General features: G+C 38.5%; 1 protein-coding gene across 15 annotated transcripts in view; it reads left to right on the plus strand.

The window, feature by feature from the left end:
- The window catches only part of Lrrc7 (leucine rich repeat containing 7), a 426,547-nt gene that overhangs the window by 173,428 nt on the left and 225,762 nt on the right, over positions 1-27,357 (plus strand). For all 15 annotated transcript variants that reach the window (XM_075980998.1, XM_075980991.1, XM_075980994.1 and 12 more), the window contains one exon: positions 5,657-5,859. In XM_075980998.1, coding sequence (XP_075837113.1) covers positions 5,657-5,859 — 203 coding nt within the window. The remainder of the gene's footprint in view (positions 1-5,656; positions 5,860-27,357) is intronic.

Below are 27,357 nucleotides of genomic sequence, written 5' to 3' on the forward strand. Positions count from 1 at the left end.
CATTGCCATTGTTCTTGAGTTCTCAGTAGTCCTCATTGTCCGCTATGTTCAGAGAGTCCGGTTTTATCCCAGGCTTTTCCAGACCCAGGCCAGCTGGCCTTGGTGAGTTCCCAATAGAACATCCCCATTGTTTCAGTGTGTGGGTGCACCCCTCGCGGTCCTGAGTTCCATGCTCGTGCTCTCTCTCCTTCTGCTCCTGATTTGGACCTTGAGATTTCAGTCCTGTGCTCCAATTTGGGTCTCTGTCTCTGTCTCCTTTCATCGCTTGCTGAAGGTTAATATTCAGGAGGATGCCTATATGTTTTTCTTTGGGTTCTTGATTTCTTGTCTTATACTCTGTTTCTAAACCACATTCTCCTTTCTGACTTTTTGTTGTTGTGGTAGTTGAACAAAGTAGTTGTTTTCTTAAAAGTTATTTTAAACTAATCAAAGGGAGCAACCAAAGCTACCTCCCTTCTACACTGTATCTGTATTCTGTGCATAACTCACCCATCAGATGTGCTTATTGTTCCAGGTCTTAGTGAGAAAAGGCCAGTGTCCTGTGTTTGGATGTTTAGCTGGTAGTTGGTTCCCGCTGAGTTGGTTCAAGGCAAGTCAACTTATGATGGCTTTGTCTAAGGAGATGTGAAGTTCCCAGCCAGATCTGTGAGCATTACACACATCACAGATCTCATCCTGAGACTGGGAGTTATAGGTGGAAGAGTGCTGGCTTCAGACTTGAAGATTTAATTCTTTATACTAGACGCATACTGAGGCTTTTTTAGATGATAAAATCAAGGGAATTGGAATAATGTGCAATCTCTCTCTCTCTCTCTCTCTCTCTCTCTCTCTCTCTCTCTCACACACACACACACACACACACACACACACACACATCCAGGCAGCCTGTTCAAGAGTCCAAGGTCACCCACAATGAGATGCCTCTCATGAACATCAGCTCAGTTCTTAAAACATTATTGTTTATAATATCTTTGATGGAAAATCTGTTAAAGTCAATTTTTATACGCATCCACTTTCTACTTAGCTTACATAACTGAAGTAGGTATTGGGAAATGTGAACGAAACTGTGTAGCTGGAAGAACAGCATGTCCAGAGAAAACTAACACCACAGAGCACATCTTCAGTGTAGAAAACTGACCCTCAAAAGGCTTAAAGAAGAGAACCTCTGTGGGAATCTACATTGATCAGAACAATGGAACACCAATTGTGAGTGCAGGTGTGACATTCCCAGTGTGAAATTAGAATCTGAAGTCAGAGTGTGGCATCATGGGAGTCAATAGAAGAGAATTTTCCCAAAGAAGTTTGTAATATTCCTGCTTAGAACTAAACACCACTATGGACCAGCCGGTCAGCTGGGGAAAGATTGTAAAAATAAAATGTATTGAGAGAAACCTCCCTCAGACATACCCACTGTTGATTTATCTATTCTTATGAGAAAGACTCCACTGGACTAAAAGGAATTTAAAGTGTATGTATACGCTCCCTATCGTGGAGACATGAGGAGGTACTAGTATGTAACTTCAACATGATTTTAGAAGCTAGGGTAGGATGTAGCACACACACGCATTTTATATATAATATAGAGAGAGCGAGAGCCTGTTGCTAACTACATTATAAAATACTCTCTAAGGTATTGGAGTTGATTTTCCAACTCATGAAAACTGAAGACAACAAATAAGATACAAGAAATTAAAGAGTTGCTAGAGAAAACTTGGTCAGTTAGTGTTTTCTGTGCAAGCATGAGGTTCTGGATGTATATAAAATTCCCATGTGAAAATACAGGTATAATTAATTAATGTTTACAATCTCAGGGTTATGGAGACAAAGACAGGAGGATCTCCTAGGACTGACAGGGTAGATAAATTAAGAGAGCTAGTCTCAAAATACAAGGCAAATGAGTCCTGAGAAACAATACCAGAGGTTAAGCTCTGACCTCTGTATTCATGTGCACTTATGCACACATGTACACAGAAACACTCGTACATATGAACGCAACACACAAGCAAGCAGGGAGTTGATGCCAACAGTAGGAAATTGCCCCTACAGAGAAGCATTTTTCCAGCTCAGGTAGATGACAAGAACATCCTTTGGAATTTTCTTTGGCTTGATGACAGTTTATTCTGAGATGAAACCTATCATACACACAGAGCTTCAATTATCCTCTCAGAGGGTCACTCAGTGTTGGAAGACAGCCACAGATCGCTGGGTATTTGAGGAAAGCGTCTATTCTGAGAGAAGAGGACCAAAGGACACAAAGTGCAACTCAGGAGCTACACAAGCACCAAGGAAGGAAAGATAAATCTATAGTTGACATCCTCTGAGAGAAATGAAGAAGACACGGACCCCTGGCACACAAACAGGGAGCTGTAAAAGCTAAGCGTGCAGAATGCATCACACAGCTCTCGTGAAGTTAAAACGCACTGTCGGATTTAAAGCAACTCATTACATGGGGTTAGAAAGTAAACGAGGAAACTTCCTGGAAAATAGAAACAAGGTACAATGACATAGAAATGGCTAGAGAATAAATAATTGACTTGTAGGCTATATCGAAGAAATAGTTCTCTCATCCAGTTAGTGAGGATTGCAGGACAGGAAACCCATCAGAATCAAGAACAATTTAAGAAAACTCAAAGCACATTGTCATGAATGTTTAAGACCAGAGATAAAATTTTAAAACTGTCTGCTGGAGAAGTTGAGTGTGAAATGGGACTTTAAATAGGAAAGAAATTGGGCTTTCTTACAAGGTACCAAAATGTGCCTCCACATTTATAAAGAAAAAGTACTTCTGACCTAGAAATGTATATCCAGTTGAACTTTTCAATCCTTTGTGGGTAAATAAGACATCTTCAGGCTGCAAAACCTCAATAAATAAATAAATAAATAAATGCCTACTCTACATCCTTTCTCAGCAAGAAAATGGAAGCCATCTTCTGCCAAACTGAAAAAAAATAAAATTTTGGAATAAGGCATCCAACCTAGAAAATACAGGCTCTAACACAGGAAGGAAGCATAGACGTCACAGGTGATGGTGAAGAGGAGCTCTGCATAGGTCTGCTGAAGCAGAAGCTCCAGATGAGAGTGGGGAGAAGTGTTCTCAGAGTACTGATGACAGTGGAGCATCCATCTAGGAGAAACATCCAAAGATCTGAACCGGTGAAGGGTACATAGAAAACAGGCAAGAGATACACCACGCAGAAGCTGGAAGGATGTTTCATTGATTAAGAGCCCTTGCTGCCCAATCATGAAGGCTGGAATTCTGGCCCCAAAGCTTATTTACCAAGCCAGTCCCATGCCTACTGTTTCCCCATCTCTGAAGAGGGCAGAGACAGGATTGTTGGGATTTGCTTGCTTCCTGCCTAGAGAAGAAAATGCAAACTCCAGGTCCCAGGAGAGTCTCCACCTCAAATGTGTAGACAAAGATCGATTGAGGAGAGCTCCAAACACCCTCATCCAGCTTCTGTGTATTTACACAGGTGCACACACCTGCACACACATGCATATGTCCATGCACTCACATGGATACACACAAAAATAAATATTTTTTTTAAAATAAAACAATGCAATTTTAACTCGTCCAAAAAGCACAAAATTATCCGCCATACCACAACATTGCTGCTAGCCACAGCCTATTATCTTTACCTTTAAAACTGCAAAATACTCCACACATGTTTACCAGGTACAAGGGCACGCCACTCACTTGCTAGGGCCATTATTGGATGCTTAAGATGTGCTAGATTCCAGGTAGAGATGAGGCGTCCCACAAGCCTGCAATTAAAATAAAATTTGGTAAAACAGTAGTTACCTAGTCTTGTGACTCATCCTCTAGAAATGTAAGTGTCAAAGAAGGAATAATAAAAGGTGGTGGAAAAGGCTTTCAGTTAGCTTTCTACATATTTCCATATATATATATATATATATATATATATATATATGGAAATATATATATATATATCTGTAAATGTTCATTCACTAACTTGTCCCAGGAATTTCTTTGCACTAATTTCAGAAATTAAAGGAGAACATAAGGACATCCTTGAATAAAAACGCTGCAGCTTTTAAATAAATTGTATCTGGTAATTTGCAAATTTGATTCAAACTATGCAATTTTAAAAAACAAAATGCTATCTAACTTTTTAATAAATGTCTTTATTTTTTATTTAAACAATACACTTCTAAAGACTGTGTGTGTGTGTGTGTGTGTGTGTGTGTGTGTGTGTGTGTATGCCTGCAGAGCTACCTAAAGTTGGTGCTGGAAGCAAAACACTGGTGCTTTGCAAGAGCAGCAAGAATTCTTAACTGCTAAGCTATCACTCCTACCCCTCAGCAATAACTTTCTATTCTAAAAAATAAAAATCTAATTAATAGGCTAGGTAAATACATCAATTATAAAATGTTTGTCACACAAAAATGAGTTCCTGAGTTCAATTTCCAGAACCCATACAAAAGAAAAAAAAAAGATTCAGGTTTAATGGTGTAGGTTTGCAATCCCAGCACTAGGGAGGCAGAGACGTGGTGGGGGAGGGGAGAACCCCTGTGGTTTCCTGTCCAGTCAGCCTGCCTACTCAGCAAGCTCCAGACCAAGAAGAGCCCCATTTCAAAAAAGAAGTGAATGGCTCCTAAGAATCATACCTGAAGATTGCCTCTGACCTACACACACACATACATATGTATAGACACAAAAAAACTACAAATTAAGTGCCAAGTTTGAATTAATGTTCATTTAATACTAATTCTATACTCATCAAACTATAGCAATGTGTATTTAAGATATATTTAATTAAAATATTTTGTATATCTTATATGATGTATATTGAGATAAATATCAAATACTGTATATTTAAGAATATATAAGTCAAGATCTCCTTGAAGAATTCAGGATCCTTATGTGTAGAAAGAACACACAGTTAGGAAGTAGCGTCTTCATTGTTCCCAGGGGGTACATTCACAGGGAGAGTGACCTTTAGTTAGAATGAGAAGTTTCTCAAGTTAATTACCCATAACTGATAGCGATCGGGATCAGAGTTTCAAGCCTTTATTTACTCATTCATATATTCACCTGTCACTCTGTAGTCAATAAACAGTTATCAATTGCCAGCCACTAAGACAGATACCAGGAGAAATAAAATCCTGTTTGTGACCCTCAAAAGCTTATCCTGGGAGTGTAAAATAAGTTTAGTGTTGACAAAATCATGGTGTAAGCCTGCAATGCCTTTGGTCATCTTAACTTAGAGAAATAAGAAAGAGATATGTCAGGGGGTTCCTAGAAATTTCCAATATGATAATAAATCCTTTTTTTCTCTATGTAAATCAGGGTTCTATAGTTCCAAGAGAGTAGACTTCATGAAGATAGTGTTTAATGAGAGTGTGAAACATTGGTGGGCCCCAATAAAGTCATTCATAGAGTTTGTCTATAGATCAAAAAGGACATCGTAAACTCTGGGGTGAAATTTGACTATTTTTGCATAAATGGAATACTCTTCCGAAAGAGTCTGTGGAAGTTGCCCTGGGCCTGATTCCACTTAAAGGGCTCAAGAGTGTGATGCTTGCATGTCTCATAGAGCTCACATGCACCGCAGTATTGTAGCCAGCCGTTTGGGGTGAGGATGCAGCCTTCCTTGAGTGTCAGGGCTAAACACCTCTGTGTGTTCTCTCCCAGTGCAGTGCCTGGAGATGACCACCAAACGGAAGCTCATTGGCCGCCTGGTGCCATGCCGCTGCTTCCGCGGCGAGGAAGAGATCATCTCAGTGTTGGATTACTCCCACTGCAGCCTGCAGCAGGTGCCGAAGGAGGTCTTCAACTTCGAACGCACGCTAGAGGAGCTCTATCTGGATGCCAATCAGATTGAGGAGCTGCCCAAGGTGAGTTCTCACAAAGCAAAGTCATACTGTCAATGCCAAGTTCCTAACGCCAAGACTCGTTAGCCTCCCTTCAATCCACATAACTGACACACACGGTGGCCTTCCAACCAGTAAGCAAACACATCACAGCCTCTCACACCACAGACTTCCATCACAGACTTCTATCCAGGGAACAGACACACCACCACCTTCCGTCACTGTATTTGATGCACAGCTGCCTCCCATATCGGAGACACAGCAGGGCCTTCTTCCATATTGGTAACTAACAGCCTGGACTGTTAGTGAGTTCCTCTAATATCTTTTTTAATCCTTTTTTTTTTTAATTTTTCGAGACAGGTTTCTCTGTAGCTTTGGGGCCTGTCCTGGACCTTGCTCTGTGGACCAGGCTAACTTCAAACTCACAGTGTTGGGATTAAAGGCATGCGCCACCACCACCCAGCAAGTTCTTCTAATTTTAAAGTGGAATCCTGTAGTTCCCTGATCACTTCTTTGTTGTTGTTATGAAATTTCTATTTTATTTTACTTTTCAGTCGGGTACATGGTAATTTGTATTTTCTTAAACTATAAGCATTACTTCATTAATGGCACCATGGAAATTTATCAACAAAATTTACACTACTCAGATTAAGTCTTAGAATAACAGATGCTGGTTCCTTGGCTAACTAAGAAGCAGGTGTGAGACCACCTAGGGAAGATTTTAATTTTAACTATAACTATATTATTTGCAATACTGTTTAGCCCATAGATTAAGAATATTTCTAGCTAGATTTTATATCTTAAATTAACTCATTTTATTAATCTGTGCATCACCACAAGGTCTTGACCTGCAAAGTTTCAGCGGGCTGCAGCAGAGGCATCTGTCCCTGGCAGCATCTAAATGGCTTCTCTCTGACTCCACCTACTCTCTCTCTCTCTCTCTCTCTCTCTCTCTCTCTCTCTCTCTCTCTCTCTCTCTCAGAGAGAGAGAGAGAGAGAGATCTTTCAGCCTGGCTTTACTCTGTTAAACCATTGGCTGAAAGCAGCTTCTTAATTAACCAATGGCAACAGAACATATCCACAGCATATATCACCTCCCACATCACCTGTCCTTGTGGAATGATTGTGCATTCTATGGCTAAGACCCAAAGGTGGTATTGCTGGGTCTTAAGGTAGGTTGTTTCCTAATTTTATAAGAAATTGCATACTGATTTCCAAAGTGGCTGTGCCAGCTCGCACTCCCACCAGCATTGGAGGAGTGTTCCCTTTGCCCCACATCCTCTCCATCATAAGCGGTTATCAGTGTTTTTGGTCTTGAGCATTCTGACAGGTGTACGATGGAATCTCAGAGTTGCATTTCTCTGATGGCTAAGGATGTTGAGCATTTCCTGAAGTGTCTTTAGATTCCTCTGTTGAGAGTTCTCTGTTTAGGTCTGTACTCCATTTTTTATTGGATTATTTGTTCTTTTGATGACCAATTTCTCTGTGTATTTTGGAGATCAGCCCTCTGTCTGATATGGGGTTGGTGAAGATCTTTTCACATTCTATAGGCTGACTTTTTCTTGTTAACAATGTCCTTTGCTTTCCTGAAACTTAAGCTTCTCAGTTTCAGGAGGTCCCATTTATTTGTTGTTGCTCTCAGTATCTGTGCTACTGGAGTTTTATTTAGGAAGTGGTCTCTTGTGCCAATGCATTCAGTGTACTTCCCACTTTCTCTTCTATAAGGTTCAGTGTAATTGGTTTTATGTTGAGGTCTTTGATCCATTTAGACTTGAGTTTTGTGCATGGTAATGGATATTGTTCTATTTTCATTCTTCCACACGTTGATATCCAGTTATGCCAGCACCATTTGTTGAATACGCTTTCTTTTATACATTTTATTTTTTTTTTTTTGCTTCTTTGTCAAAAATCAGGTGTTCATCGGTGTGTGGATTGATATACAAGTCTTTGATTCAGTTCCATTGGTCCTCCTATCTGGTTTTATGCCAATACCAGGCTGTTTTCAGCACTGTTGCTCTGTAGTAGAGTTGGAAATCAGGGATTGTGATGCCTCCAGAAGTTCTTTTTTTATACAGGACTGTTTTGGCCATCCTGAAAATTTTGGTTTTCCATATGAATTTGAGTACTGTTCTTTCAAGGTCTATGAAGAATTTTGTTGGGTATTGCATTGAATCTGTACATTGCTTTTGGTAAGATTGCCACTTTTGCTATGTTAATTCTATCTATGCCAGAGCATGGGAGATCTTTCTGTTTTCTGGTGTCTTCTTTAATTTCTTGTAAGGGTGGCATGAATCAAGAATGTAGAAAGAGAGGAGTGATAGGACCAGGTAGCACAGCTGTCCCAAGTTACAACTCAGCACTGTTGAAATGTAAGCAAAAGCAAAATAAAACCATTGAAGAATTATGCATTATGTGATTCTCCAGGACCCTAGATAGGCTTGGAAACAAAATCTAGGATAGTTTGTATATCCTGCTAATTAAAACAATCAATTAACAATAATAAAAGTAGCATAAGTACACCAAACAATATATTTCCTGTGTACTTAAGCAGAAGAGAAACCATTAATTGTCTCTTACTCTCCACATATTTCAAACCTATTATGTAATCCTGAAGGTCTATAAAAGAGACCTGCCGCTAAACGGTTTGTTACTCCCACAGAGAAGCTTTCATTGGTCTCATCTGAAGTATATAATGACCTGAATTGTTTGACATTTGAGATACAATCATAACAGTACAAAAATATACTTGTAAATTGACAAAACACAATAGGAAAAATAAGAAAAAATATCCAAATGATAGTGTAAGTCAGGATGCTTTCTTCCCTGTAATGGCGAGCACCATCCAAACTGACTTTTCAAAGATGTTACATAACAGGAAGAGAACAATGAGTCGGGGCTGATGGGGTTTGCAAAGATATGTCAAGAGTTATGAGAAAAGAAGCAAAAATAGATTTGAAAGAACAGGAAGATTCTAATTCAAATAGTTCCCATTATGGGGCTTAGTTTCTATAGTAAAAGGTAAAAGTGTTAAAGCCAGTGCACTTAACTGCTGAGCCATCTCTCCAACCTTAAAATGTATAGCCCAGACTACCCTCGAACTCATAATTCTTCTGCCTCTGCCTCCTTTAGCAAATCCCACCATAGTGTGCTGCCACAACTGATAATTAATAAGTAAATATAGAGACAAAATAACAAATTGAAATGGGCATATAGTAGATTAAAGTAATTTAAGAAGACATACATGAGTAAAATAGTACAGTGAAAATTACAAGGTAGTTCTTGACATTTAAAATCTCTGTAAAAGGGAATAAAAATGGTTTCTATTTTTATTAAAAAGACATTGTATGACCAAAATTATAATAAAATGGGAACTTAGTGACTTACACCAAGTTGACCATACCTAAAATAGAATAGGTCTAAAGTTTAAATGTTTTACTTTGAACGTTTCTGGATATTTTAGACATTGAGAGCTTATATTCTGGACCCAGATTGGATCCTAACAGTGTCATTTGGTTCAGAAGGCATTTACTTCCCAGAAGCTTCAGTTTTTCCACCAGGAAAATAACAGTATCTCTTATAGATAAAGTAAGATGTGGGTACAGAGTGAAGGGAAGTTCCATTTCCTGGGTGATAATGTATGTGTGAGACCTAGAACTAAAAATATCAAAAGCACACATTACTCCAACCAGACCTGGGGTGTATATTATTTCCTTAAAAATTAAGCTGAGTCAAACTAAATTTAGGTAAAGTGGCATCCTGGGATAGTTCTAAATAGGGACTACCCAACAACAACAAAAGCCGTGTAAACACATGTCAAATCCCTGACTCTGAACACCTCAGTGAACCTCTCTACAGGTAGAATGGCCTCTCTAAAGTCACAGAACTGCATTTAGGGTTTTACATCTTCATAATTAATTATAGTTTAATTCATTCATCAACTACAATAAAATGAAAAACTAAGACTGCTGTCTATCCTCTTTAATGACTAGTATGTGTGTGAGGGAGAACAATGGGCTGCATTTTACTCTCTGGGTTTGAATTGTCACCTCACTTATTATTATATGTCTAAATCCACCTATTTCTAGAACTTTTGTCAATTTTGTTTTTCTTTATAGTTTGTTCAACTTGTGTATGTACCATATTCTCACTATTCATTCATCTGTAGGTGAACATCTAGGCTGTTCCATTTCCTTATCATCATGAATGGAGCATCAATAAATGTAGAAGTGCAGAAATCTCTGTAGTAAGGTATGAAGTTCTTTGGATACATCCAGGAGTAGAATCTCTAGTTCTATTTTTAAATTTTGAGGAACCTTCAAATTAATTTCCATTCTGTCAATAGACAAAAGAACAAAAGTAAACATTTATAGATGGTAGTACTTTGCCCTAATAGCAGTGACTGTAGTTGCTCAGAACTCCTCTAGTTCTCTAAATATAAAGCATGTGGATAAGAAAATACCCAGCCTTTCATTCCAGAGATGCAAGAATATTTCAACGTATGAAAATCTGTCAGTGTAATCCACCATATAATCAAAGTGAAATAAAAAATGCACATGATCATATCATTAGATGCTGAAAACTTTGACAAACTCCAACAGCCCTTCATGATTGGAGAGATCAGTGATTCAAGAAACATACCTAAATATAATAAAAACAATATAAAGCAAGCTGGCAACCAACATCAAATTAAATGGAGAGAAGCTCAAAGCAATTCTATTAAAAACAGTAACAAAACATCTCTGTACACTCTCCTCAACCTATTCAATATAATACTTGAAGTTCTAGCTAGAGCAAGAAGGCAAGTAAAGGAGATCAAATAGATCCAACTTGGAAAAGAAGAAGTCACAGTATTGCTATTTGGTGATGACATGATAGTACACATAATCCACCCCATAAATTCTACCAGAGAACTCCTACAGCTGATAAACACCTTTAGCAAAGAGACTGGATACAAGATCAACTCAAAAAGAATCAATAGTCCTCTTATATGCAAACAATAAAGGGTGTGAGAAATAAATCAAGGAAACAATACACTTCACAATAGCCATGAGCAATATAAAATATCCTGGGGTAACTCTAAACAAATAAGTGAAAGACCTGTGTGACAAGAACTTCAAGTCTTTGATGAAAGAAATTAGGGAAGTTATCAGAAGATGGAAAGATCTCCCATGCTCTTGGATCAGTAAAATTAACATAGTAAAAAATGGCCATTTTACCAAAAGAAATCTACAGATTCAATGCAATCTCTATCAAAATCCCAACACAATTCTTTACAAACCTTGAAAGAATAATACTTAACTTCATAATAAAAAAAAATGGGCTAGATAAAGCAATTCTGTACAATAAAAGAACTGCCAGAAGTATCACCACCCCTGATCTCAAGTTGTGCTACAGAGCTAGAGTAATAAAAACAACAAGGTACTGGCATAAAAACAGACAGGTGGAACAATGGAATCAAATTGAAGACCCAGATATAAATCACCACATCTATGGAAACCTGATTTTTTACAAAGAAGCCAAAATTATGCAACGGAAAAAAGAAAACAGCTTCAACAAATGATGCTGGCATGTTTAAGATACAAATAGATCCATATCTATTACCCTGCACAAAATTCAAGTCCAAGTGGATCAAGGATGTCAACATAAACTCAGTTACACTGAACCTAATAGAAAAGAAAGTAGGAAATAACCTTGAATACAATTTCCTGAATAGAAAACAGTAGCACAGACATTAAGATCGATAATTAATAAATTGTACCTCTTGAAACTTAAAAGTTTCTCTAAAACAAAGGACATTATCAATAGGACAAAATGGCAGCCTACAGAATGGGAAAGGATTATCACCAACCCCACATTTGACATAGGGCTGATCTCCAATATATATAAAGAACTCAAGAAACTAGATATCAAAAAAGTAAATAATCAATTTAAAAATGGGGCACAAACCTAAACAGAAAATTCTCAACAGGAAAATCTCATATGGCACAGAAACACCTAAAGAAATATTCAACATCCTGAGAGAAGTGCAAATCAAAATGACACTGAGATTCCATCTTACACCTGTTACAATGGTTGAGATCAGAAACACAAATGACAGCTTATGCTGGAGAGGATGTGGAGCAAAGGGAACACTCCTCTATTGCTGGTGGGAGTGCAAACTTGTACAGCCACTCTGGAAGTCAATATGGTGCTTTCTCAGAAAACTGGGACTCAATTTACCACAAGACCCAGCTATACTACTCTTGGACATACACCCAAAGGATGCTCCATCATACCACAAGGACACTTGCTCAACAATGTTCGTAACAGCTTAATTTGTAATAGCCAGAACCTGGAAACAATCTATATGTCCCTCAATCAAAGAATGGATTTTTAAAAATGTGGTACTAACAAAACAAAACAAAAAAAAGTGGTACATTTCACATTGGAATATTACTCAGCTGTTAAAAGCAATGGTATCAGAAAATTTCAAGGCAGATGGATGGAACTAGAAAAAAATCATCCTGAGTGAGATAACCCAGAACCAGAAAGACAAGCATGGAATTTGCTCACTTTTAAGTGGTTATTAGCTATTAAGTAAAGGATAACCATGTTACAACTCACAGACCCAAAGAGGCCAAGTAACAAGGAGGGCTCAAAGGGGGACACACAGCTCTCCCTGGGAAGGGGAAACAGAAGAGATCTACTGGGTAGATTGTGGGTGGGTGGGGATGGGAACACGAGCGATTGGGTTAGGGGTGAATGAAAGGGGAGAGTACTGAAACAGAAGACTGGAAACGGGGTGCATTTCGGGGTCAGGTAGAAACTTTGTAGAAGGAAAACTGCTAGGAATCTGCAAGAATGACTCCAGCTAAGACTCCTGGCCTGAACTGATCATCTCTGGTGATCAGATTGGTAACTACCACAATTATCCTCAGAGAGCCTTCATCTAGCCACTGATGGAAACAGGTGCAGAGATTCACAGCCAAACATTAGGCCAAGCTAGGGGAATCCTGCTGAAGAGAGGGAGAAAGGATAGCAGTGGGAGGGGTCATGGTCAACACAAGAAAACCCACAGAAACAACTCATCTGGTTTATAGGAACTCACAGAGTCTGAACCAACAACCAGGGAGCTTGCATGCGACTGATCTAGGCTTTCCACATATCTGGTCTACCTGTAGGATGCCTAACAATGGAAACAGAGGCTTTCCCTAAAGTTTTGGTTGGCTCTTCAGGACCTATTCCTTATCCTAGGTTGCCTTGCCCAGATTTAAGACAATGGGAGGTGCTTAGTCTTGCTGCAACTTGAAATGTCATGCTTCATTGATACTCATAGGAACCCTGCCCCTTTCTGAACAGAAACAGGGGAGGAGTGGATTGGAGTTGGTGGGTGGAGGGGAGTGAATGGGAGGAGAGGAGGGAGGGAAAGATGCAGTTAGAATGTAAAATGAATGAATTATTTAAATAAAAAATGAAGTTCTAAAGTAAGTGATTTAAGGCTAGCTCAATAGTAACCATTGAAATATAAGAGTTTTGTCATGATGGGAATAGAAAGGCCAGGACTTTTGTGTCCTTTGTGAGATTGTTTCCATGTACTCTATCCTGCACAATGTTTTGCCATTGACTAAATCCACCAAAGGATGTGGAAAAACAAATGCCCAGCTTGATGAAATCCCTGACATTTAGACTCATGTGACTCAGACCGATTGAGTCCCTAAAGCCACAGCTTCTTCACCTATGGCAGATGTGAACAGACTGATTCCTTCACCTACAGTTATAGCCAAGAAAAGATAATACAGAACATATTAACTGTTTTTTTTAACTAAGGCATTCTGTAACTCCTAAGCTGAGAAATAGCTAGACACTCTCTTTACCTTGGATTTATGAAACTCTTTCTTAAGTATTTCTTCTTTCTCTTTCTCATAATAACCTAAGCTTAAATCTATATCAGAGCTATTTTTTAGTATACTTCAACTTTAGTACATAAAAGAAATAAATGGCTTTATGGTCTAGGGAGCTGATGGCTCCATTGATAAAGTGCTTACCACACAAACAGAAGGACCTGAGTTTGAATCACATGCACCCATGTAAAATTATGGGCACAGTGTGTGAAATCAGTAAGTTCAGAACTGGAGGAGTTGAAACAGACAGACCCCAGGGACTCACTGGCCATCCAGTCAGGATTACTCACTAAGATCAAGGTTTAGTGAAAAAACCTGTTCACTCAATCAATAAGAACAATAAAGAAAGACACCCAACATTAACTTCTGGCCTTCACACACAAGTCCAAATGCACATGCACCAACATGTAAGAGTACACACACGGGGGTTCATTTTAATATAAAAACAGACTTGTTTAATGCAGTTTATTTGCTTCTTCAAAATAATAACAAATTCAGTATTGCAATAAACAAAAAATTCCTACCAGTGATTATGGGTTTATGGTGTGTTATGGATTTACAGTTGTGTCTGTCATGTTTGTTATGGCCATGTTAGATAAAGATGAACATTTGCTGGCTCATAAAACTAAGAATACCTTGAATAACTTTATGTGGGAAGTACAGAAAACAGAATTCAAGGTGGCTGCCTGGTTTCTGCAGTACATCAACAATCTGAGTCAGCTGCCCCTAGGACCCCATGTAACTGTGACATTTGCTCAAGACTCAAAATCCTGCATCTTCAAATAATACTTAGTAAAGTTGTCTTATAAGGAAGGTCTTGGTCATGATGGAGTAGTAGGGTAGTTTGCATGCATGCATGCAAACACATATACATTATACCCATAAGCAATGTACACACCATGCACACTCAAGCACTCGTGCACATACACCCAGCTGCTCTCATTCTCATCCATATACACACATACTTACCATACACAATGTGTTCTCCAATATTCCACATATCACATATCTTCAATTGTATTGACTTCCTTTTAGTTCTCTGAGAGTTGCTACCTAGTCTACAGCCATGTTTGCTAAATATTCAAATACAATTATTTGAAAACCAAGACACTCTCTTGTATTATGAGAACTTTAATGTCACCGAAGGAACCGTGGATGGAAGGTGACAAATTGAGAGGTTCTAAATAGTAGATGTGACTATAATTTGTGGAAGTTTGAAAGATCATTGATTGTTTCTCTCTACTACTAAAAGAGAATCTTTTTTTAAATAGACGAACTACTTACATCTCTGTACTAATTGGTTAAACAATCATCATGATTAAGAACTATCATACAATTTTCTCAAGTTCAAAACTGACCTAAACTGGAATATAGAGCATAAAAACTGCCATTTAACCAATGCTACTGTGATGACTATAACTCTTTTGAGTGTCTCCCACAAATATGGAACTTCCATAATTTGGCATTTTATATAAATACTGCCTTCCTCATCAATATAGAAAGGCCCCTGAATTTAAATAAAGATGAGGAAAAACACAATTTTTTACTTCCTTACTTCCTCTCAAAATCTGGGGCACATTATTCTGACTTTCAGCGTGGAAAATATAGTGTTTTCTGGATATATAAAACTACATTCAGAATAAAGCTGACTTGTATATGTGTATATGTAATAAAGAAGTAACAAGAACTGACGATTTAGTCTCTTTTTTGGAGTATCATTCTCCAAATGCCTTCTTACAGTCTACAGATTTTGACATTCATGTGGACAGATTGTTTTACAGCAATTGCAACCTTAGATTGAGTTTGCAGATGTGTGGCAGAGGAAAATGAGGGACAAACTAATAGAAACGTCTCTTGTAAAGAAAATCAGGTTCAGATTTCTCTTACTCAGACACCTATTGTTTAAAATGTTTCACACCGGGAATTTAACATGTCTGTTTCTCTTAGACATGTGTGTCAGTGAATAAAGTAGTCCCCTGTTTACTCCATAAATTTTCTTAATATTTTTCAGTCTTTCAAGAGAGGACTCACTTCTTTCACATTTCTTAGCTGCATCTGTAGTAAATCTGGTGGGAACTTAATAAACAACCCCTTCACTAATCCTTGCTGACATTTGGGGGAAATCATATATAATCCCCTACATTTTAGGTAAAGTGTATGAACTGGAAAAGCTTGTCCATTCTGCGTGTTTTCTGCAGATGCTATTTTCAGTGCCAAAGTTCATCACTGCACAAACCAAATTCCTATTCTCGCAAAATGTATTTCACTTTAACAAGGAAACAGCTTAAGCAAGAAATGTTAGGAGCAGCAAGTGTCCCCATGAAGATAAAGTGAGGACTTTCTGAGAGTCCCCTTAAGGTTGAAATGGTCATAACTGAAGCTTTGAGAAGTGACATTTCATGTTCCGTTCTGACTGACAGGGGGAGGTCACTAGGAGAGATCTGAGTCAATGAGTGTACGATGAGTCGAACAGACAGTGCAAGAGGTTACCAAGAGCTGGTAGAAAAAAAAAACATACTGAAGTTGAGATCTTATTCTAAGTGGAAGTAAAGGATTTTATGAAAAACAAGACTATGAATTCACTCAATTTTTTAAGTGCCACGTTTGGCGCAGTGTGCAAAAGCATGACCGATATGAAAAAACAAAAGCAAAGAGACTGAGGCTGGTGTAATTCAGGGGAAAGCTAGGGGCTTCAACTCCAACAATGTAGAAAAACAAAACAAAAGAAACCTTGAGCCTAGGTTTTTTGGTGAAGAGAACAGCCATGGCTAATGGAATGCGTTTAAAACTGAGAGATGTGCGAGCTGAGTATTTATAGAGCTAAACTATGGCATGAAGGACCACTGAGGATGCAGGAGGAAAGTATGTGTTGTCATGGATGCTGAAAAATAGGAAGTGTTTTAAAATAGGGAGTGTAGACAGAGACTTATGGAGCGTTGTGTTAGTAGATGGAAATAATAAGTTTCTTCATAAGGATATTAGCAGAAGTGAGTATAGAAAGGGGTCTGAAGAAAGAACAAATACATATTCTGTTGCAAGACTTTACTACAAGGGAGAGAGAAGTGAAGCAAACTGGAGAAGCCTGTGAGAGCGAGGTGCTGCATTTTCTTAAAAATCGGTGACATTTGGGGCGGGAGAGATGGTTCAAGGGTTCAGAGCGCTTGTTGCTCCTGCAGAGACCCCAGGTTTGATTCCCAGAACCAACATAACCTTCTCTAACTCCAGTTCTAGGAGATCTGACACCTACTTCCGGTGTCACACATACATACATACTCAGACAAAACACCCACACACATCAAATAAAAATAAATACATTTAGGAAAGAAAAATAAGAACTCTTTGTTAAAATCAGTGACATTGAAGCTCATCTGTGTACATAAAATTAAAGACAGAGAAAGAAACTGGATGCAGGAAACTGCTGTCTTCATTGGAGGCGCCATGTTCTGATGGTAAAGAATATGGATTTGCTGAATGTGTGAAAGGCTGACTTTGAGAGAAGCAGATGTCTCCAATTGTTGTAACGAGAAAGAAGGAGAAAACACAATGCAGACAGTAACACAGTTTGTAGAACTAGAGGGACACGATGCACACTGAAACTTGGTGTGAATGGCAGAGGTTTCGGTTTCGGCGACAGGAAGTTCAGGAATTCAGTGAACTGAAATGGTGAGGGGAGGTGACCCTACAATGTGCTGATAAGATGGATTCATGAACTTTAGCTTACAGAGGAGGGTCACATGACAGGAAATGAGGGTTGGAAATGTGTATGTCAGCCATACTTTGCGATGTTCCTACTTGGAGTTGCAGGAGTGACCATGCGTCTGCTGGGCTAAAGGTGTTCCTTTGTCAGGACAGCTCTTCCAGGTGGTTTTGTTAGCTTCTCTTTATTTTGTTATATGTTGTTAGCCTCATTTTGAATTTAACCTTACTGAAGCACAATGCAGGTAGAAGATGACTATAGGGTATACACTTGGAAGACAGAACTTGAAATCTGAGGTGGTGATACCTACAGGAGTTCTTTTATTGTTCAGGATTGTTTTAGCTACTAAAGCTTTATTATGTTTCCATATGAAGTTTAAGATTAATTTTTTAATTTCTGCAAGGACCTGTGTTAGAATTTGGGTGGGGGGGAATTACATGGAATATGTAGAATGCTTTTGGTAGGATGACCTTTTTTTTTCCAATATTAATTCTGCTAATCTACAAATATAAAAGGATTTCTTTTTATTTTCTGATGTGTTCTTCAGTTATTTTTTAATGTCTTAAAGTTTTTTATTATACATGTCTTTCATTTGCATGGTTAGAGTTAATCAAAAATATTTAATTTTTGAGGCTTTTGTGGAAAGTATTGTTACTCAGATTTCTCTATCAGTTTGTCATTTTTGTGAGTTGATTTTGTATCCTGCTACTTTGTTAAAACTGTTTATCAGCTATAGAAGTTTCCTGGTAGATTATTTAGGATCTTTTATTTCTACAATAATATCATCTGCAAATGAGGAATCTTTATCTTTTTTTCTTTCCTGTGTTTCTCCTTGTCTCCTTCAGTGATCGTATTGCCCACCTAAGACTTGAAGCACTATTTTGAATACGTATGGAGAGAGTGGGTATCTTAGTATTGTTCTTGATTTTAGCAGAAATCTTTTGGGTTTCTCTCCATTTAGAATTATGCTAACTGTAAGTCTTTTGTAAATTACCTTTATTATGTTAAGATATGTCTCTCCTATCTTCAGAACATTTATCATGAAAGGGTATTGGAATGGTCTGTTATGGAAAGAAGCTTGGTAGATTCTATGTTAGATGCAAAATATGGGTTATCAGCTCAACATTTCAATTAACGTTTTAAGAAGGAGTGAGCCCTGGGTTTGAGTTATTCCATCATGGCCAGAAATGCAACCCAGCTTTTATCCTGATATCAGAAATAAGTAGTGGGGCTTGTTTAACTTTGAGACATCTTCACAAATGAGTTAGCAGATAACCTATAGCAAAATTAGACTTCACTCTAAAGTCCAGACTTGTGCCTTCTCTTTTTAAAATCATGTGAAGATCTTGTGATGGCCATAATACCAGTTGTTGACAATGTCAGATAGGGCAAATCATTAATGGAGCCTTACAGTGAGCAAGTATGCTTTGCCATGGACTCCAGGTAGGCTCATTGTAGCACTGAAGTTTGCTGTTTAGATACTGAAAAATAAATGTTTTCAACTCAATATGTACTTTCTTTAACAATAATATTTAGAAGAAGAAGAAGAAGAAGAAGAAGAAGAAGAAGAAGAAGAAGAAGAAGAAGAAGAAGAAGAAGAAGAAGAAGAAATCACTTAAACACTAAGCATCACCTATGTGTAATGTAATTTTCTCATTTAAGGGAGCAGGGATGAGAAAATCTTACATGCTTGTTAGCATGGAAAACACAGGTTCAGCAGCATCACTATCAGATATGTGTTGACTAGGAAGTACAACCAAGCAGTGGCCCTTTAGAAAGCTCAACAGAGCACCCTTCCTAAGGAATAACATTGCAAGCAAGACATAGGAATGAGTAGGAGCTTTTCAGAAAAGAAGTGAGTGCATTCCTGAGTGTGAGCAAAAAATCGCTAAAGAATGCAAGTTCCACATCATGTTTGTTCATAAGACAAGAGAGAGAAATGAGGCTGAACTGTGCTAAAGTGAAGAGTTTGAATTTTGTCCTGAAATCTGTGGAAATCCATTTAAAAGTTCAGCTGATAATACCAAGATCAGATGATCCTTTAGAAAAACAGTCCAACTGTACCAAGACTAGACTATAAAGAATCTCTTCTTTATACAAAGACAAGAAGGCCTTGTACCCTAAGCCTGAGGAAATTTGTGAAATCTGAGTTGACCCGGTCCATTCCTGAGCAAATCTAAACTTCTAAAAAGAATATAAGATGACTTGAGAGCAATTGTGAGCCTTACCTTCCATAGAACTGGTCTCTCTTCAACTGTGTAAACCACCATGTTAGCCTTCAGAAGCGAGCAGACTATAAATGAGAGAACACAAGAGTCTACGTGTTCTTCATCCCATAAAGACTTCTAAGACATAAGCATGAGAAAATTGTGGAGGTAATACATACCTGAACATAGAGACAAAAGACCTATTCACTCTATTGCCTAGTCACAAGTATGGAGTACAAAAGTTAAGAGACTCCTGACTAGACTTCAATTAGAAATAGTTATTCCTTACACAATGTGAGTGCACACTGGTGTTGGGCAGTGAAAAACACACCATGGAGTCAGCCATCTTGAATGTGAACCCTAGTCTAGCGACCGCTCTAGCATGGGTTATCTCCCATGAGAAATAAAAAAGGATCCTATACTTTGCAAGAATATTTTGCCTGTATTTCAAGTTTATTGTCAACTGACCTTGTGGCAATTCTCTACTCTTTTAGATTAAGTAAAACAACACGTGGCCAAGAACTGACATGCACGTTTTAACAAGCAGCAGTGGCTCTCATTAACGCTCACATAAACACGTAAACAACACAAACTGTTCTCGTTTTTCTCCTCTAAGTTGAGAGATGACAGTTCTATGTTCCAGGAATTAAGGGATCTTTTCTAAATTAACAGTGATCTAGAGCAAGAGAAGTTTATTTTACAGGCACTCCTTCCACAATTTATGAAAATTTAATGTAAATGAATTCCTGAAACTAGTTCTTCTTCCCATGCAAAGAGGCAACATGGTGTTTCGATGTTTCCGTAATAGGCTGAAGCGGCACAGAATCAGTCAGAAAAAATGATGAGGATCTCTCTGTAGAACCTCTCACCACTTCCTGCTTTCCTGACAACAGTGAAGTCTTACTGTTGATTGGTTGAGAGGGAGAAGGGAGGGGATCTATCACCCAGGAAGTTTGCTGTTTCCTTTAACTTTTAAGTGGATGAATTAAAGATTTGTTTTCTTTTGGGGCAATACAGGTTAGTTGTGTTGCATTTAATTTCTATGGCCTGAATAGTCCTTTCTATGTCAGCTGTCTCCAACAGGAATAATGACTCTTTTTCTTTGTTCTAAATAATTAAGGGTTGACTACAGAAAACCTTGTAAAATAAAATCATGCCAATGTTCTCATTAACATTAATAACAACAGCTTTTTCAGTTGTCAGTGAAGTAGTGTCAAGAGCGTGTGAAGAAATTGAATTCAGAGAAATGGAGCAGGGCGTGGTGTGGAAGACCCTAGCAGACAGAAATCCAAACTCTATTTACAGAAAAAAGACAGAAACAAGGAACCTGGTGAATTCCAAGGAAGGTGACTGCACTGACAAGCAGAATATGGACTGCATCCTCCTCGTGCCAGGAAACAAACCTTATGTGTGATGTTTCCAGTCCCGCCTCAGGTGGGAGAAAGAAGACCGTTCCTGTTCTGGCCTAGTTCCCATAGTATCCATCTCGATGCTCAGAACCAGACAAAAGGCTCAGAAATCTATCACCAGCTCAGCACTGCCTCAGTCTTCAAAGGTGTCTGCTCTTTTCTGATCTCTTCATACTCGACAAGCCTAACTGTCTCCATCTCTTCCACCTCAGAAACTACTCCTGAGTTTGGGACGTTGTCCTCCTTGACATCCTCTCAGCTCACCTTCCAAACAAAACCATGTCTTGCCATTTTTTGTTTTCTAGATCCTTGTTAAATGTCTCTCTTCACTCTTCTCTGTCCTGATCCATTTGTCTGGCCCTAGTCATCTCTAGGACACTGATAGCACACTCTGCTTGTTGTAGTCCTTAAATCAACCCCGTCTCCCTGTTTTAGTCTCCACAAAGCGATCAGTGAAATGTTTCCAATATAAATATGACCAGGCAACTGTAGAAGTTGAAGTCCATCCCTACCTCTTTGCATCGTGGGAAAACCTGTGTATCTGGGCCTGGCCTAGGTTTGGGGTAGTAAAATGAGGTCACCATTGTCTGGTTATAGTGGCCCTTGAACCCTTAGCTTCACAGAGTTGGCATTTCCTCTTTCTCTCATCTTCTCTGCCCCTCATCTCAAAATCTCTTCTTTTGTGACCTTTGTCCTTCATTTTCTGATAAAATCATTTTATGCTTCTCTGAGCATCCTTTTATAATCATGTACACAGGTTGCCATGGTAACTGCTCTCTCTCTCTCTATATATATATATATATATATATATACATATACATATATATACACACATGTATATATATGTATGTATATATATATATATATATATATTACATATTTGCTCTGTGTCCACAGACACAGGGTAAATCAAATAGCATTGTTGTGCCCACACACCTGTGGAAGTCAGGACAATTTTGGTTCAACATTTGAATCAACAGGAAATAGATGAAATAGCACAGTCTAAAGCTCTGTTCTTACTACATACTCAATTATAATGTGATTTTTGTAAAAGTAGATCATGGCAATATACAAGGTTAAATGAAGTAACAGTAGATTCTCTACTAACCAAATATTAAACTCTGTATTAATCGCCAATTGTTGATATACTAATATTGATTGTTCCCCCAAGGCAAAGCCAATGCTCCCTTAAATTCCAGATCACCAAATATTGTATAAACTTCTAGTCACAAAAATATAACAAAAGAGAACTCCAAAATAATCTACACATGGCACACATACAATACTCTGTAGTTTAACGTAATATCAGACAGAGCCCACCCTAGGCGGTAATGTGGGGCAAGGGTAGAGCACCTACTTACAAAGCAATGCCTTAGCTTAGTCTCCAACACTGACTAAACAATATACCCCAAATATCCTGAAACAGTGAAACTGGCAAAATTAAAAACAACTAAAAATGTGATTTTCTACTCAGCATTGGTTTCTGTTTCTTTCTGGGTTTTATCAGCTTGATACCGCCAAATAATCACAGAAATGTAAGATTTTTACTTTAAATTTAAATGCATATGACTATTGAATAGGATAGGTCTGGAAATGTGTTGTGCCTTCTATCTTCAAACCAACAGCTGTTATTCTAGCAAACTGATATATACCCTTTGAAGACAGTGACAAACGCTAAAATTACCCTGCTGCTCCAAAAGGAAAAATGACCCAGCGCCTTTGCACAAAATGTTGCTGAAAAGATCTGTATTTTAGAAACAGCAGACACAGTATTTCTCGTTTTGTAGGATGAAATGCCTGGGAACTTCTTGTTGCAATCGTTCTGCACGACATAAGAGAGATCCCTTCCTTGAAGCATATTCAATACTGCCAAATACACTAGGGAGAACCAAACTGCTCCTCTTTCCAGCGGCTGTAATCTTATCTAATCCTGTCTGACCTTGCCAAGCCCCACACCTGCCATTCTTACGCCCACTCACTGCGGAAGACCCTGGGGTTCTGTTAGAATATAAAACCTTCCTTTCTGTGACATCCAGCCAATAATTCTCCTTTAAACTGCCTCCCTGCTTGTCCATACCAACAACACCTGACCTGCTGCTCTCATTACTGTTCCTACGATGTTTTCATCCACCATCATCCCACTTCCAGTCACAGGAGCGGTTCTTTTTCACAAACAGAAATTTGAATAAATAAATTAATTCGCTGCTAATCTTCACTTAGGAATGGATAAGGTTCTCTAGGGTCAGGATAGAACCCAGAGGTGTCTTAACTGGTATATCTTCTTATAATTCCTTTCTCTAGAATTCTATTTACTTAGATGTATGATATTTCTCTGCATACTTGAGGAAGGGTATTTTTGTGATCTCTTTTCGAGTCCTGCCACTGCATAGTTTGTTAAAGAGGTGCTAACTGAGCACCAGCTGTCTGGGAGGGGAGGGTGGGGATGATGAGAAGAAGAAAGGATGAAAAGAAGGAGAGGGAGGCATTATTTGGAAGCCTACAATTTCATAAAATACACTTATAAAACTGTTTTTACTCTATTATTTCTGAGTTGCCAGTTTCCTAAATAAAGCTAATTATTTACATTTGTATCAAACTAAAGAATTTTTTCATTTTCTTGTAATGCACGCAAAGTAATGATTTCCTTGAAAGAGCTTTCCAACCAAGTTAGGAGAATTACTGCTTGAACATTTGAAAGCAGGATTCAAGGAGGAACTTCTCAGAAACAAACCATTTAGAGATACCAGTTAGTGAACCAGTATTTGGTTCTTATCCAGACTCAAGCCTGCCCTGTAAACACAGTGGCACCCACAACCCTCTTGTTGAAAATTTACGATTTTACACGCAACTTTCCATGAATCTTTGAAGAATGGGGAGTGTGCTGCTTTGGAAACAGCTTGGTACCCACACAGACGTGTATGTGAATGTTGACTCTGACCCTTGCTAACTATGTACCAAAAAAAAAACCATGTTCTTCCCTATAAAATTACTTAAGAATGACATATTTCCAATACTGTTATAAGAATATATATTTTTTATAGTGAAGTTTAGTGATTTGCCCTTATGTAACAGGTACTCAGGAAATGGGACTCCTTCTGTGTTATATTATTGTTCCTCATAAAAATACTTAGGAAGAAACATCTTCTCATTAGGAAGATGAAATAAAGACCTTGGATGACACACCATCAAAGCTACAGGAACAAGAAAAGCCTGCAGAGCAGCCCTCACACACATGAACTAAGTGCTACCACCTCAGCAAAAGCAGTAAGACTTACACAAGAACAAAGGCAGAGCATGCAAAGTGAAAAGAAGGTTTGAGCATGAAGGAGAAGGCAGAATATGGGGGTAGGACAAGAGAGAAAGCAGCATCAGCTGGAGACTGGACCCTGAGTAGCAGGCAGAGTGGGCTACGCAGGGTGATGGAGGGAGGTTGGAGGAGGCACTGGCGATGCCGGATGTAGTAGGATGAGTATATGCAGGGATGAGGACCTCAAAAGCCACAGTGAAGAGTCGACAATTTTTCCTGAAGAACAGAGAGGCCCTGAAATCTTATTAGCATGGCTACATTTTAAAAAGCAACCTGTGGTGACTATCAGACCTTTCTCTATAGATAGATCTGTAAGGTTAATTAGCAGAGACATTTTCATCTAATCATCTTTCTCTTGACAGATCTGCTTCCATTCTTCAGAATTTTAGTTATGCCATGCTTATTAAGCCAATAATTAGCACATTGTTGTTGCTTTATAGGGTTAATGACTATTTAGATCTACTCATACTTTGCTTTTTATATATTTTTTAATTTATTTAATCTTCCTTTCCATGCTGACATCTCTTCTGGAATAAATTTTTCTTGTCTTTACAGATATCTTCTGACAGTTGTTTTGGTCTGAGATTCTTGATAAAGAACTCAGTTGGTCTTTGTCTAAAATGCTGCTGTTCTGTACTTTTGGGTTTGAAAAAAGACTGTCAATATAGGATTATTCTTGGTTCTTTAAAGATTAATAGCTAGCGAATCCTCACTCTAGTTGTTCCTGGGAACTCATCTTTGTTTTGCTTAATTGCTTTTTTACTTTTTTTCTTTTTAATTGACATGGTATTTATCCATGTTTGTGAGTGACTGTGAGAAAATTCAGTGCATGTCCACAGCAAGCAACCACCTAATCAGGGCAATTAGCAGCCTCATCTCCTGCAACATTTATGGCTTTTATGTGCTGAGAACTATCACGCCTTATTTTACGGCTTTGAAGCATAATCTAAAATTGTTGTCAACCACAGCTGGAGCTAGTCTGTCAGCCAGCTCGCCATTAAATGACAAGGAGACTTCTTATTAATTATGAAAGTTTGGCTGATAACTTGGGATTGTTTCTAGCTAGCTCTTATAACTTAGGGTAGCCCATTTCCATTAATTTATTTTCTGTCTCATGAATTTATTACCTCATCTGTAAAGTGCCCATCCTGCTCTTTCTTCATCCCCTGGTGAATTCTCTTTTCTTCCCAACATTCTGTTTGCCTCAAAATCCTGCCTAGCTATTGGCCATTTAGCTTTTCATTAAACCAGTCAGAATGACATATCTTCACAGTGTACAGAGAGATTATTCCACAACACACAGCTATCCTGTGTTGCTAGCACTAGTCCCTCCAGCCTCCGTACAACTTTCAGAGGAAATCCTTCTTCCTGGCAGCTTTTAGATGCTCTGGTCCTCACACTCTAAAATTTCATATAAATCTCTGTGTGGTTTCTCTCTGTCTCTCTCCCCCTCTTTCTCTTGTTTGGAATTTGTTGAGTCTGTGCCTGCTGTAGATGCGTGAAGACTGCCTTTATCAAATCCTTTATTACCCCATCCTCTTCTTCTGCACTCACTTTTCCAGTGATCCAACATTCTTCGCATTCTCTGTTCTATGCCATTTGTGAGTCTTTTTGATTATCTGGTGTCTTTCTTGCCTCGTTTATCTAATTGGTCCCTATTATCAGATCTGCTGTTACTTTCTCCATCTGACTTTAATCTCTTTTAATCTTCTCCTTCGCCAACTTCTCTTTGATAATCTCGCTTTGTCATCATGCTGTCAGATCCTGCCTTTGTTATCTAGACATATTAAACACATTTACTCTGCAAAAAAGTTTTGTGATAGCAACTCTAACAGCTTTCAGCACTTAGCAACTATTCCATGAATATTGAAACGTTGTTGGCTGATAAAGTCCTGTCTATTTTCTGAGTTCTGAGACAATTTATGTTTTCTTCAACTTGGCTCTTGAGGGCAACACTGACATTCGGCATATGTCCAGTACACACACTTTAATACAAACAGAATCAGGGAACTCTCTCAAAGATCCAGATCCCCTCATACTACCAAGTGAATGTCTAAAACTCATTTGAAATGGCAACTAAGAGAAACATGATGTGGCCACTCCCCAGTCCCACTCCCAGCAGATTCCTTCAAGAAACCTTCTGTTCATAACTCCTTTAAGAGAGGCTTCCTCGGGTTGCAGACATTCTGTCCCAACCCATCAAATGCCCAGATCCTGTGTGTGCATTTCTGGTACCCCAATACAGATTTACACAGGACATTTGCATGTGTGTCTGAGTATTCGAGCAGAGTCTGTTCCCCAGGGGATGGCTCCTTGTATCTCACGTAATGTTCCCTTGTACTCACAGCCACATAGGTCTAGTTTGTAGCAAGCACAAGTAAGAAGATTCTTATAAATTAATGAGTGAAATGATACTTTATAGAACTTAGGGAGCAAGAAGTCATTGTGCTCACAGATAAACACTGGGAAAACCAGGAACATTAAACATGCAGAATAGTCTCTTCAAGGAAAGAGAAACATAACTTGTTTTTCACCCAGAAGGCTGGCAACGGATGTAGTTAATAGCTTGGTGATAGTGACCTGTGTTATATGTATGGCCAGGTCACACCTGACTCCCTCCAACATTTATGTTTATCTCGGTCTTTCTCCCTAGACCCTTATAGTGAGCATTCTTTCTCGGTCAGCCGACCCCACCTTTATGGAAAAGGACATATGTACTTTGTAAAGAGTTTCAATATAAAAGCATGTCTTAAACTTTGTTAATTATCATCATGGATTGAGTTAATTATCATCAGAAACTTTCCTCCAAAATTGTACTCTGCTTAAATATGCCTAAAATAAAACAAACAACCCAGGGTCAGACCCTAGAAGTTTGAACCAACACCAGCTACAGAGTTGTGTTGAACTAGACTTCCTTCTTGCTTCATGCAGATCATTTCTCTGCTGGCTGTGGAGTTTAAAGAGATCCCAAGAATTTCTTGAGAGTTGAGTTGCTCTCTTAGTTAAAGAGAAATTGCACAAT

Source organism: Microtus pennsylvanicus, chromosome 7 (genome assembly GCF_037038515.1).
Source record: "Microtus pennsylvanicus isolate mMicPen1 chromosome 7, mMicPen1.hap1, whole genome shotgun sequence".
Lineage (NCBI taxonomy): Eukaryota > Metazoa > Chordata > Mammalia > Rodentia > Cricetidae > Microtus > Microtus pennsylvanicus.